The following is a 10,260-nucleotide window of genomic DNA, read 5'->3' as shown; positions in this document are numbered from 1 at the left end:
AGCCTCAATTATTAACTGATAAAACTGATCTCTCCAAAAAGATCCCGCCTCAATTTAACTGGTTTTACTGTAAGTGCAAGATGAGATAGCAAAAATAAAGACCTTAAAGTAAATGATTAAAAGGAAGCACTTATTAAGGATACACATTTCCTTTCTGTTGCCAGAGGAGACTGATCGAATCATCACGCTGGTTCTCCTGATTGCAGGCATTCATCTCTGCCAGATTATTGTAAAAGATAAATGTGTTTTTATATAAGAGACAGAGAACAAGTCCTGTGAGGAGCAGCTGAGGGAGCTGGGGTTGTTCAGCCTGGAGAAAAGGAGGCTGAGGGGAGACCTCATCCCTCTCTGCAACTCCCTGAAAGGAGGGTGTAGTGAGGTGAGGGTCGGTCTCTTCTCCCAAGGAACAGGCGATAGGGCAAGAGGAAATGGATTCAGGTTGCACCAGGGGAAGTTTAGATGGAAGATTAGGAAAAATTTCTTCACCAAAAGGGTTATCAAACACTGGAATGGGCTGCTCAGGGAAGTGGTGGAATCATCATCCCTGGAGGTGTTTAAAAGACAGGTAAGATGTGGTGCTGAGGGGCATGGTTTAGTGGTGGGTTTTGGCAGTGTTAGGTTGATGGTTGCACTCGATGATCTTAAAGGTCCCTTCCAGCCGAGACGATTCTATGATTCTGTGTCTTCGTATATATGGAAATACTCATATCCATGTAACGTCCATTATATACTCAGCTGGATTACAAGCTCGTGTTACACCATTTGTATAGCAGACTTGCAAGTATTTGGCAAATGCTTGAAGTGCTCTTCTGAAAGTGGGTTTCCAGGACAACTTTAATTAAACCCAGCAGAACCAACACCCCCCTCACCCCCCAAAAAAAGACCTGCCTCGCAGCCCGGAGGACAGCAGCAGAGCTGCTCCCCTGCAGTGGGTTTGCAGGCAGAAGCGCCGGCTCTTTCTCCTTAGCACAGCTAAGGTTATTCCCACTATATGAGGGAAACACAACAATAGCAAGATGCAGAAATGCTCACACTGGGATCAGGGAGGAAGCTTATGTCTCCAAATTCAAGAACCAAGTTAGAAAGGTCTAGCCTACTGTTATGGTTTGAGAGAACCCATAACAATCTATTGTCATTAGACAATTATTCAATCACCCGATGACCCCTCCCCACCCCGAAAGGGGAATCGGGGAACACAAAGAAACACAAGGGTTGAGATATAAATAGATTTAATAGACCAAGACTAAATAATTAACAATAATACTAAAGAACCAGTATTAATCCCGATACTGATATAAGATACACAGGAGTTATACTCAGCCACTTCTCTCAGCAGGAAGCTGTGCACTCCCAGCAGGGACAGCAAATGCGGGACACTGGGAGCGCAATGGCTTCAGGAGGAAGGGAAGGGCTCAGGGCTCCGGCACCGGGACAAGGACTTGTCTGGACTCGCCACCATCAGGGAAAGAGCCCAGCTACGCAGCAAACTTTTCTAATTTATATTGAATGTGACGTTCATGGTATGAAATAATCCTGTTGGCCAGCCTGGGTCAAATGCCCAGGCCTCGCTCCTCCTTGTCCCTGCACCTGGCAAGGCCCGAAAACACTAGCCTTGAATCTCACGGAGCCTGGCTGGCTATAAACTAAATATTTTCACAAATTCAGACACTAGAGTCTTCTAAAAGTGCAATTTTCCCCAGCATTAGAAGAAAAGTTAGTCCTGTGTCTCTCAACCCAGGACACCTACCACTGCCAAGACTCCCTGGTTGGAAGGGTGGGACCCTAAGTTCTCCTGGCACCGCGTGTTTTGGTGCATGCCGAGAGCAGCACAGTCCAAGACATCAGTACCACCTTCTTCTAAGCACCTTCAGCTCCTCAGCGCATACGGACAGGCTCACGGCCCCCTCCCCGGCATCCGGGCTGTCCCCGCCGTGGGCTCAGACCGACGCCAGGCCCTGACGGGGGGTCCCCTCAGGAGTCTCGGGGGAGACCAGCACGACGGCGCCCGGCAAGGCCATCACTCACTTGCGGCTGCCGGGAGGTGCGGGCCGAGGCGGTTCCCGGTCCCCTCTGTTTTACACGCAGAACGTGTCCTTGCGAGCAGCTCGGGCCGCCTGCGACAGCGCCCGCCGCCCGCTTGAGCCCGCCGCCCGCTTGAGCCCGCCACAGAGCGGCGGCATCCCCGGGAGGACGGAACACTTTGGGACCCTTTTGCGACGGTGCCGGACAGAGACGCCGCTTCACTTACGGCAGGCAACTTCGTTTCCGGCGGTGGGGGCGGTTTCCCGGTGGGGGCGGCGGCGGCGGGGACGGCGCGCACGTGGAGGTCGGGCGGGAGACGTCTGTGGGGGTGCGCGGGGACGGGGACGGGCTTGGGCTCGGGCTCGTTAGCGGCCCTTGGTGGTTCTTCAGCGCCCGCCCCGCAACCCCAAGGGCCGGCGGCAGCACCGAGGGAGGGCCGAGGGTGCGGGGGAGGTCGGCCTTGGCGCGGGTCCCCGTGCCCAGGCGGCGCCTCACGGGCCCGGTGCGGCCCCCGGGGAAGGCACCGCGGTTGTGCGCCGAGTGGCGTCTCTCTTGGTGCCGCTCCTCGGCGGGGCTGGAGGGGCTGCACAGCCTCTGCCTGGGGCTGGGGGGGTGCCACCTTCCAGCCCTCACACACACGCGTGAGAAACATGCCGGCCCTGCCGATGGTGTGTGACAGGTGGGCGTTGCGGGGGATGACATTTTAGCCGTAAAATTGATTTTTCACGTGCCTGCATGTTGTTCATGGAATCATAGAATGGTTTGGGATGGAGGGGACCTTAAAGATCATTGCAGGAATATCTCCCACCAGACCAGGCTGCTCAAAGCCCCATCCAGCCTGGCCTTGAACACATCCAGGGATGGGGCATCCACAACTTCCCTGGGCAACCTGTTCCAGTGCCTCACCACCCTCACAGGAAAGAATGTCTTCCTAGTATCTGATCTCTACCCTCTTTCAGTTTAAAGCTGTTACCCCTTGTCCTATCACTACGCCCCCTGACAAAGAGTCCCTCCCCATCTTTCCTCTAGACTCCCTTTAGGTACTGGAAGGCTGCTGTAAGGTCTTCATCTTCTCCAGGCTGAACAACCCCAACTCTCTCAGCCTGTCTTCACAGGAGAGGTCCTCCAGCCCTCAGATCATCTTTGTGGCCCTCCTCTGGACCCACTCCAGCTGGCCCACATCCTTCTTATGCTGGGGGCTCCAGAGCTGGACACAGTACTCCAGTTGGGGTCTCACAAGAGTAGAGGGCCAGAATCACCTCCCTCGAGGTGATTTTTAGTGAGGACTAAAAGAGCTAAATGTTAAATTAAGAAACAAGGCCTTCAGGAGAGCCGGAGAGGGACTCTTTGTCAGGAAGTGTAGTGACAGGACAAGGGGTAATGGTTTTAAATTGGAAGAGGGGAGATTTAGATTAGATATTAGGAAGAAATTCTTTCCTGTGAGGGTGGTGAGACACTGGAACGGGTTGCCCAGGGAAGTTGTGGATGCCCCATCCCTGGAGGTGTTCAAGGCCAGGCTGGATGGGGCTTTGAGCAACCTGCTCTAGTGGAGATGTCCCTGCCCGTGGCAGGGGGGTTGGGACTCGATGATCTTTAAGGTCCCTTCCAACTCTAACCATTCTATGATTCTATGATTCTTATTCATACACCAAATCAAATGTGAAATATATTTGACTTCTTAAACAGCTGATTTTTGTCCACTGTTTAGGAGGTAGTAGAGAATGTCTTTTCGTGGACGAGGAGGTGGAGGAGGAAGAGGAGGTGGCTACAATCGTGGAGGAGGTGGCGGTAGTGACAGAGGTGGCTTTAATCGTGGTGGACGAGGTGGCTTTGGACGGGGAGGTGGACGAGGAGGCTTCAACAGAGGCGGATATGACCAGGGGCCTCCAGAAAGGGTAGTTTGTAAGTTACATGAAAAGATTATATTTATTTAATTTAGGACACCTGCTCCGGATCTTTAGCTTGTTTGTTCTTTATTTCAGTATTGGGAGAGTTCATGCATCCCTGTGAAGATGACATTGTTTGTAAATGTAAAACAGAAGAAAACAAGGTGCCTTATTTCAATGCCCCCGTTTACTTGGATAATAAGGAACAGATTGGCAAAGTGGATGAAATCTTTGGACAGCTGAGAGATTTTGTATCCTTTAAAAAAGTGTGATGTACCCTATTGTTTTTTAAAGGCTGATTGATTACTGAGTGGAATTTCTGTAGGATTTTAAAATAGTTCTAGGCTTGGCTACCAGCTAGATGGGAACAGTCACAAGTCCAGCTGCAGCTGTTGATCTCAGTAGGTGCCTCATTCACATTAAGTGTCTGTGATTAAGTGTCTATCTTAAAGTTTTTTCAATATGATGAAGTACCTTATGTCAGGCAGAGGTTTTCAGTCAGTATCAGTACTGGCAGATGTCTTTTGCATCTATGGTGGTTCGAGATGTTACTTTTTCTAGCTACCTGACCAAATTTTCTGCTACACTTACCTATAACAGAGTTGGATCAAGGGAGCAGGGTTTTTTTTGTTGGTTTTGTTTTTTTTTTTTTGTGCACTAGGGGACCTTGCTTATGCTGCAGCTTATTACTTAATTATAAAGGTGAGTTTCTGCTAGGAAGGCCTATTGCTCATTCAATAAAGTGGATGTGTGCTAGGATGCCCTCTTGCAAAGCAAGCTTGTTGAGACAGCGGCACTGGGTCCGTTCTGTTGTCATTGCTGGACTGATAGAATCCGTGACAAAAGCGGAACGACTGGGTGAATAACCCTGTCACACGCAGGAAGGCTTAGCCTGCCTTGGTTGGTTGAGCATCAGGAACTAGCTGCATGCATTTTCTTCTCCCACATTAAACGTGAAGTAAAATGTGCAGGTTTAAATCACTGTCAGGCTCTGAATGTATTAACTTGCAGATTTACTTATTTGAATTTTTATTTGAATTTCAGGAACTTGTTTTCTTCGTTCAATAACATATTAAGAAAATGTGTTAGTGGATTTTGTGTCTCCATTTTGTGTCCCATTTGATCTTGAGCGTTAATTAAGCAGAGTTGGCCAGCAGCTCTTTTGGATCTTAAGAACCATATACCAAAGTCTTTGTATGCTGGAGAGCCAAAAGATTCATAGAAGACTGCATGTGGGGTTACGGAGAGTGTCTGCCACTTCTCTGTAGGATGAAGCTGGGCATGCGGTTGGTCCAGCAGTCCCTGCTGGCTCTTACCTTTCCGCAGCCCGGCAGTTGTGCCACCCAGCAGCAGCAGCAGCACGAGCAGAGCCCCTGCAGCATTTAAATTGTTCCAGATATGCCTTGAGGTCACCCTGGAGCTAAAGGGGTTGTCACTTGCTATACAAATTTGCTTCTTTACAATTACGTTTTTAGGTACTCTTTCCACTGGAATGTTCTTCCTTATGCCTTAGTACGTGGAAGGAAAAAAGTATTTTACCACAAAATACTGTAACTACGAAAAAACCCTGAGAAAAATTCAAAATGGTTTCTCCCGATCTTTTAATTGTAATTTTTCATGTGCAGTGATGATGTTCAGCTTCATTTATAAAATACTAATTTCAAAAATGTCTGAATGTGCCTTTCATATAATAATCAAAATCGCTATTTCTTATGTTTTATTCCTGCTGTGTTCCTTAAAGAAACTAACAGTATTTTTCAGTGAAACTGTCTGAGAACATGAAAGCCTCTTCATTTAAAAAAATGCAAAAGGTTAGCCAATTTCAATAACAAAATTTACTGTATGTCATCAGTTAGATAAATCTATGTTATCAGATAATAAAGACTTTATTAACTTTAAAAGCTAGTTGTAAACATGAGCATTCATTTCCTCTTCCTTTTCACTTTTGTATCTGCCGTATTCTTTCTTTCTCCTCGCTCTGCAAAAAAAGATGTAACAAATGAAATCCGGCAAATATCATCTCTATTTTAATAACTTTATAACACTGTGATTTATTTCTTATGTGCTTGCTTTATTTGGCTATTTGGAGAGGACAATTTGATATAAAGGGTTAAGACCAAATTGTGCATATTTGTAAAGCGAGATATTAATGCGTTCTGTAGACTTGGTATTTTCAAAGCCTAATGGAACTCTCTTCCGACAGTTTTACATTGATCCAGCAAAGCTGCTACCCCTTCAGAGATTTTTGCCAAGGCCTCCTGGAGAAAAAGGTGCTCCCAGAGGAGGTGGTAGAGGAGGACGTGGTGGTGGACGTGGAGGAGGAAGAGGCGGTGGTAGAGGTAAGATCCCAAGAAAGAAAGTTGCAGAACGTTGAGGTATTTTGGTGTGGAGTGGGTTGTTGGGTTTTTGTGGGTTTTTTTTGAGGGAGTGGAGGGGTTTTTTGGTGTTCGGTGGTTTTTTTTGGTAATGCTGCAGTTAAATACCTGAATATCAACAGTTGTATTGGAAAGAAAAATGTTATGTGTATTTCTGTTTGATGACTTATCGTGGTTTAACCCAAGCCAGCAACATAGCTGCTGGCTCGCAACTCCCCTGCCCCCTCCCAGTAGGTTAGGGAGAAAAGGAGAGGCGGGGAAAAAGACACATGGATTGAGATAAAGACAATTTAATGGAACAGTAATGGAAGAGGAAGATGATGATGATGGTAAGAGAATCACAGAATGATATGGGGTTGGAAGGGACCTCTGGAGATCATCTAGTCCAACCCCCCTGCCAAAGCAGGTCCACACAGAGCAGGTTGCACAGGAACGTGTCCAGGCGCGTTTTGAATGTCTCCAGAGAAGGAGACTCCACCACCTCCCTGGGCAGCCTGTTCCAGGGCTCTGCCACCCTCAAAGTGAAGAAGTTCCTCCTCATGTTCCAGTGGACGTTCCTCCTCATGTTTAGATGGAACTTCTTATGTAGAAGTTTGTGCCCATTTCCTCTTGTCCTGTCACTGGGTACCACTGAAAAAAGGCCGTCCCCCTCCTCTTGACACCCTCCCTTTAAGTATTTATAGGTGTTGATCAGATCCCCCCTCAGCCTTCTCTTCTCCAGACTAAAAAGACCAAAGTCCCTCTAGCCTTAGTGATACAACACAGGTTGCTCTCACCAGCCGATGATCAATTGCCCATCCCATCGCAAGCAGCGATCACGGATCCCTGCCCCACAGCCAACCCCCATTTATGCACTGAGCATGATGTCTGTGGTATGGAATATTCCTTTGGCCAGCTGTTCCTGTCTGTGCTCCCTCCCAGCTTCCATGGGAAGATGAAAATGTCCTTGACTAATGTAAACATTACTTAGCAACAACTAAACCAATATGTGTTATCAACATTATTCTCATACTAAATCCAAGCTGCAGCACCTACTAGGAAGAAAATTAATTCTATCCCAGCTGAAACCAAGATAATGACTCAATGGAAGAGACAGTGGTATCGTTCCAGTGGCAAGGCCTAGGCTTCTGTAGCTAGCTAAATAACAGTTCCAAAGCATAGAGAGGAGAGTATAACAAAGACGGAAAGCATGACTACTAATCAAACTTGTAGATAGTACACACTTAAAAATGTCAGTGAAAGCTGTATTTTTGGTATGTTCTAAAAGCATAGTTTGGACAGAATATTTGAAATGCAGTGTTTGAGAGAGGGGCAAATGACCTGGTAGGTATCATCGTCTCTTGCTTTTTAAACATCAGCCTGGGGAAAAGGAGGCTGAGGGGAGACCTTATCGCTCTCTGGAACTATCTGAAACAAGGTTGTAGCGAGGTGGGGGTCGGTCTCTTCTCCCAAGTAACAATCAATAGGACAAGAGGAGATGGCCTCAAGTTGCACCAGGGAAGGTTTAGATTGGACATTAGGAAAAATTTCTTCACCGAAAGGGTTGTCAAGCATTGGAAGAGGCTGCCCAGGGAAGTGGTTGAGTCACCATCCCTGGAGGTATTTTAAAGACGTATAGATGGCTTAGGGACATGATTTAGTGGTGGACTTGGCAGCGTTAGGTTTACGGTTGGACTCGATCATCTTAAAGGTCTCTTCCAAGCAAAACGATTCTGTGATTCTATGATGTACCCCTCAATTACAGCTGAGGTTAATTTTTTCTTACATTTCATTTTCTTCCCTTTTCTCCCTACCTTGCCCCTTTCTGTGCAGAGAGGCACAAGTGTTTCAAAGTTTTTTGGTTTGTTTGTTTTAACGTTCTGTTGCATTGCAATTATTTAAGAATTATTAATTAATAGTTGTAATTAATTTTTTGCTCTCGTGAAAGAAAGTTATTGTGGAGTTTTGTTAGTGTCTTTAGTATTTTGGACATTGTATATCAGATATTAAACAATGCCTAAAATGTGCAAATGGTAGAGACAAGGTACTACTAATTGACCTAGTAACTATCCAGCAATTGGCTGTTTCTGTTTTTTTTTTGTTGTTCTTTTCCTTTCAGAGGCTGTCAATGAAATAAATTGTTATGCATAACAAAGAATTTGTATCCTCCTCAAAGTGTAATTTCTTTCCTATGCTCAGGAGGATTTGGAGGAGGAAGAGGTGGAGGAAGAGGAGGAGGATTCAGAGGAGGAAGAGGTGGAGGAGGAGGAGGATTCAGAGGAGGAAGAGGTGGTGGAGGAGGCTTTCGGGGTGAGTGTGCGGTTTTTGTATTTCAGTAATAAGAATGGCTCCTGATTTCTAAAGCTTTTCACTGTTAAACAGAAAGTTGTATTTTTTAATCTCTTGTAGATGTCCATAGTTTTATGCTAAAAGTTCCTGTGCATTGCAGTAGCTTGAACTGAAGCACAGGATTCTGCATTTTTTTGGTGCTTGTGTAAGACCGTGCTACTTTTTTGCACTCAAAACGGACTGTGAGAACAGATAATGATGATATATTATTTTATCAAGTCATTTAGTGTTATGTATATAATTTATTTGCTTTAAATGCTTCTAAGATGTGATTTTTTGGGTGTATTTTTCTTCCCTCTTAAAATAGGAAAAGGATATTAAAAATGGAGCCACAAGTATCTCCCCACTGTCTTACTGTGTCATCTGAAGAAGTGAAGAACGAGGAAAAATTTTTGTAAAGGATCGTGAAAAAGTTCTTTTTATAAAGAACTTGAAGCTGTAAAATGACAATTATTGTTACACTTAATGACTGTTGATCAACACATGAGGAGAGCGTAGCCCCAGCCGAAGAATTGAAGACTGCTCAGAATGTACTTGAACTTTTTTAACTAAGCCAGGATTCAACTTTATTCATAAACTGTTTGTTTCTGGCAAGTGACATAGTCAATACTTGACTTCATGTTGGAGTTTGGAGTAAACAATCAATCGAAATGTTTTTTTTAAAAAAACCCTACGGGTTCACTACGTGCACATTTGTCGGTATGAACCTGTTACCTATGTGTGACTGATCCCTAGTTCTCATCCTCTTTTTATACTGAATTTTCTGCATTGCTCTAAAGTGGACATGCTGTTCAAACAACCTTTGTGAACCTTTTTTTACAAACTAAACTTCAGAATTTTGTGTTGACAGAATTTTTTTTTTATACATAGTAATGTATAAAAGGAAAGGAAGATAGCAAAGGATGTTTTGTGCATTTTTCTGTATAAATCTCAATGAAAGCCAAAGGCATTAAGACATGTTCTTCTTAGAAGACAAAGTTAATACTGTTTTTAAGTCACCTAATTGTATATAATTACACTGATATTAAAATTGCTAAGAGTTTTCAGCTGCCCCTATCTCTCCCCCTTAGCCTGTTTCTGTTGAGATTTCGATGTCCTGGCATGGCACCTCTGGTGCTCTGAGCTAGTGTAGGGCTATGATTAGCGAGCCCATCATGGGGCTCCTCTGCACACAGGGCTTTCAGTTAAGTATTGCTTAAAAAAGACGTGAAAAAAAACTGCACAAGTCTTTGGCCTCTTTAATTGGATGCGTTATGAGGATTGTTGATGAGCTAGTAACTGCCTCCTCTTAAGGATGGAGAAGAACAGGGTGCCTCTATTCTTCAGCTGTGGAAATAAAATAAGAATAGAAAAGTACAGTCTCCCTGGATTTTATCCAGAGCCAGGAGTCCATTCACAGACTCTCGTACCAAGCACTTTTGAAAGGGATCTGTAGAATAATCTACATGAAAGTATTTCGAACATCTTGTTCAATGTGGAAAGAAGTACATTTCAGAATTGATCATACTGCTATACTTTTTAATTAATGAATGCAATAGCAGGCAAATGAGTTATCTTAGCCTTCTGTTTAACAAAAAGAAACAGGTAATATGTCAGTGCCAGGATTGGACGGTTACTGGTCATTTTAAGAAACGTGACTGCTAGTTTGA

The 10,260-nt window shown here is 44.9% G+C and overlaps 1 protein-coding gene across 2 annotated transcripts; it reads left to right on the top strand.

Moving 5' to 3' along the window:
* Window positions 1–2,264: 2,264 nt before the first annotated feature.
* GAR1 (GAR1 ribonucleoprotein) lies at window positions 2,265–9,943 on the top strand. 2 transcript variants are annotated; one of them, XM_074147703.1, is made up of 7 exons: window positions 2,265–2,326; window positions 3,731–3,924; window positions 4,005–4,159; window positions 5,660–5,719; window positions 6,112–6,247; window positions 8,462–8,572; window positions 8,919–9,943. In XM_074147703.1, the coding sequence occupies exons 2-7, from the start codon at window positions 3,744–3,746 to the stop codon at window positions 8,930–8,932; spliced, it is 657 nt and encodes a 218-aa protein (XP_074003804.1). In that variant the 5' UTR covers window positions 2,265–2,326; window positions 3,731–3,743; the 3' UTR covers window positions 8,933–9,943. The 2 variants fall into 2 exon arrangements, with proteins under 2 accessions (XP_074003804.1, XP_074003805.1); XM_074147704.1 differs by having other exon boundaries at window positions 2,291–2,350.
* Window positions 9,944–10,260: the final 317 nt, after the last annotated feature.

This window comes from Numenius arquata, chromosome 5, assembly GCF_964106895.1.
Source record: "Numenius arquata chromosome 5, bNumArq3.hap1.1, whole genome shotgun sequence".
Lineage (NCBI taxonomy): Eukaryota > Metazoa > Chordata > Aves > Charadriiformes > Scolopacidae > Numenius > Numenius arquata.
The sequence above is the reverse complement of the archived record's forward strand: the minus strand, read 5'-3'. Positions and strand labels throughout refer to the sequence as shown.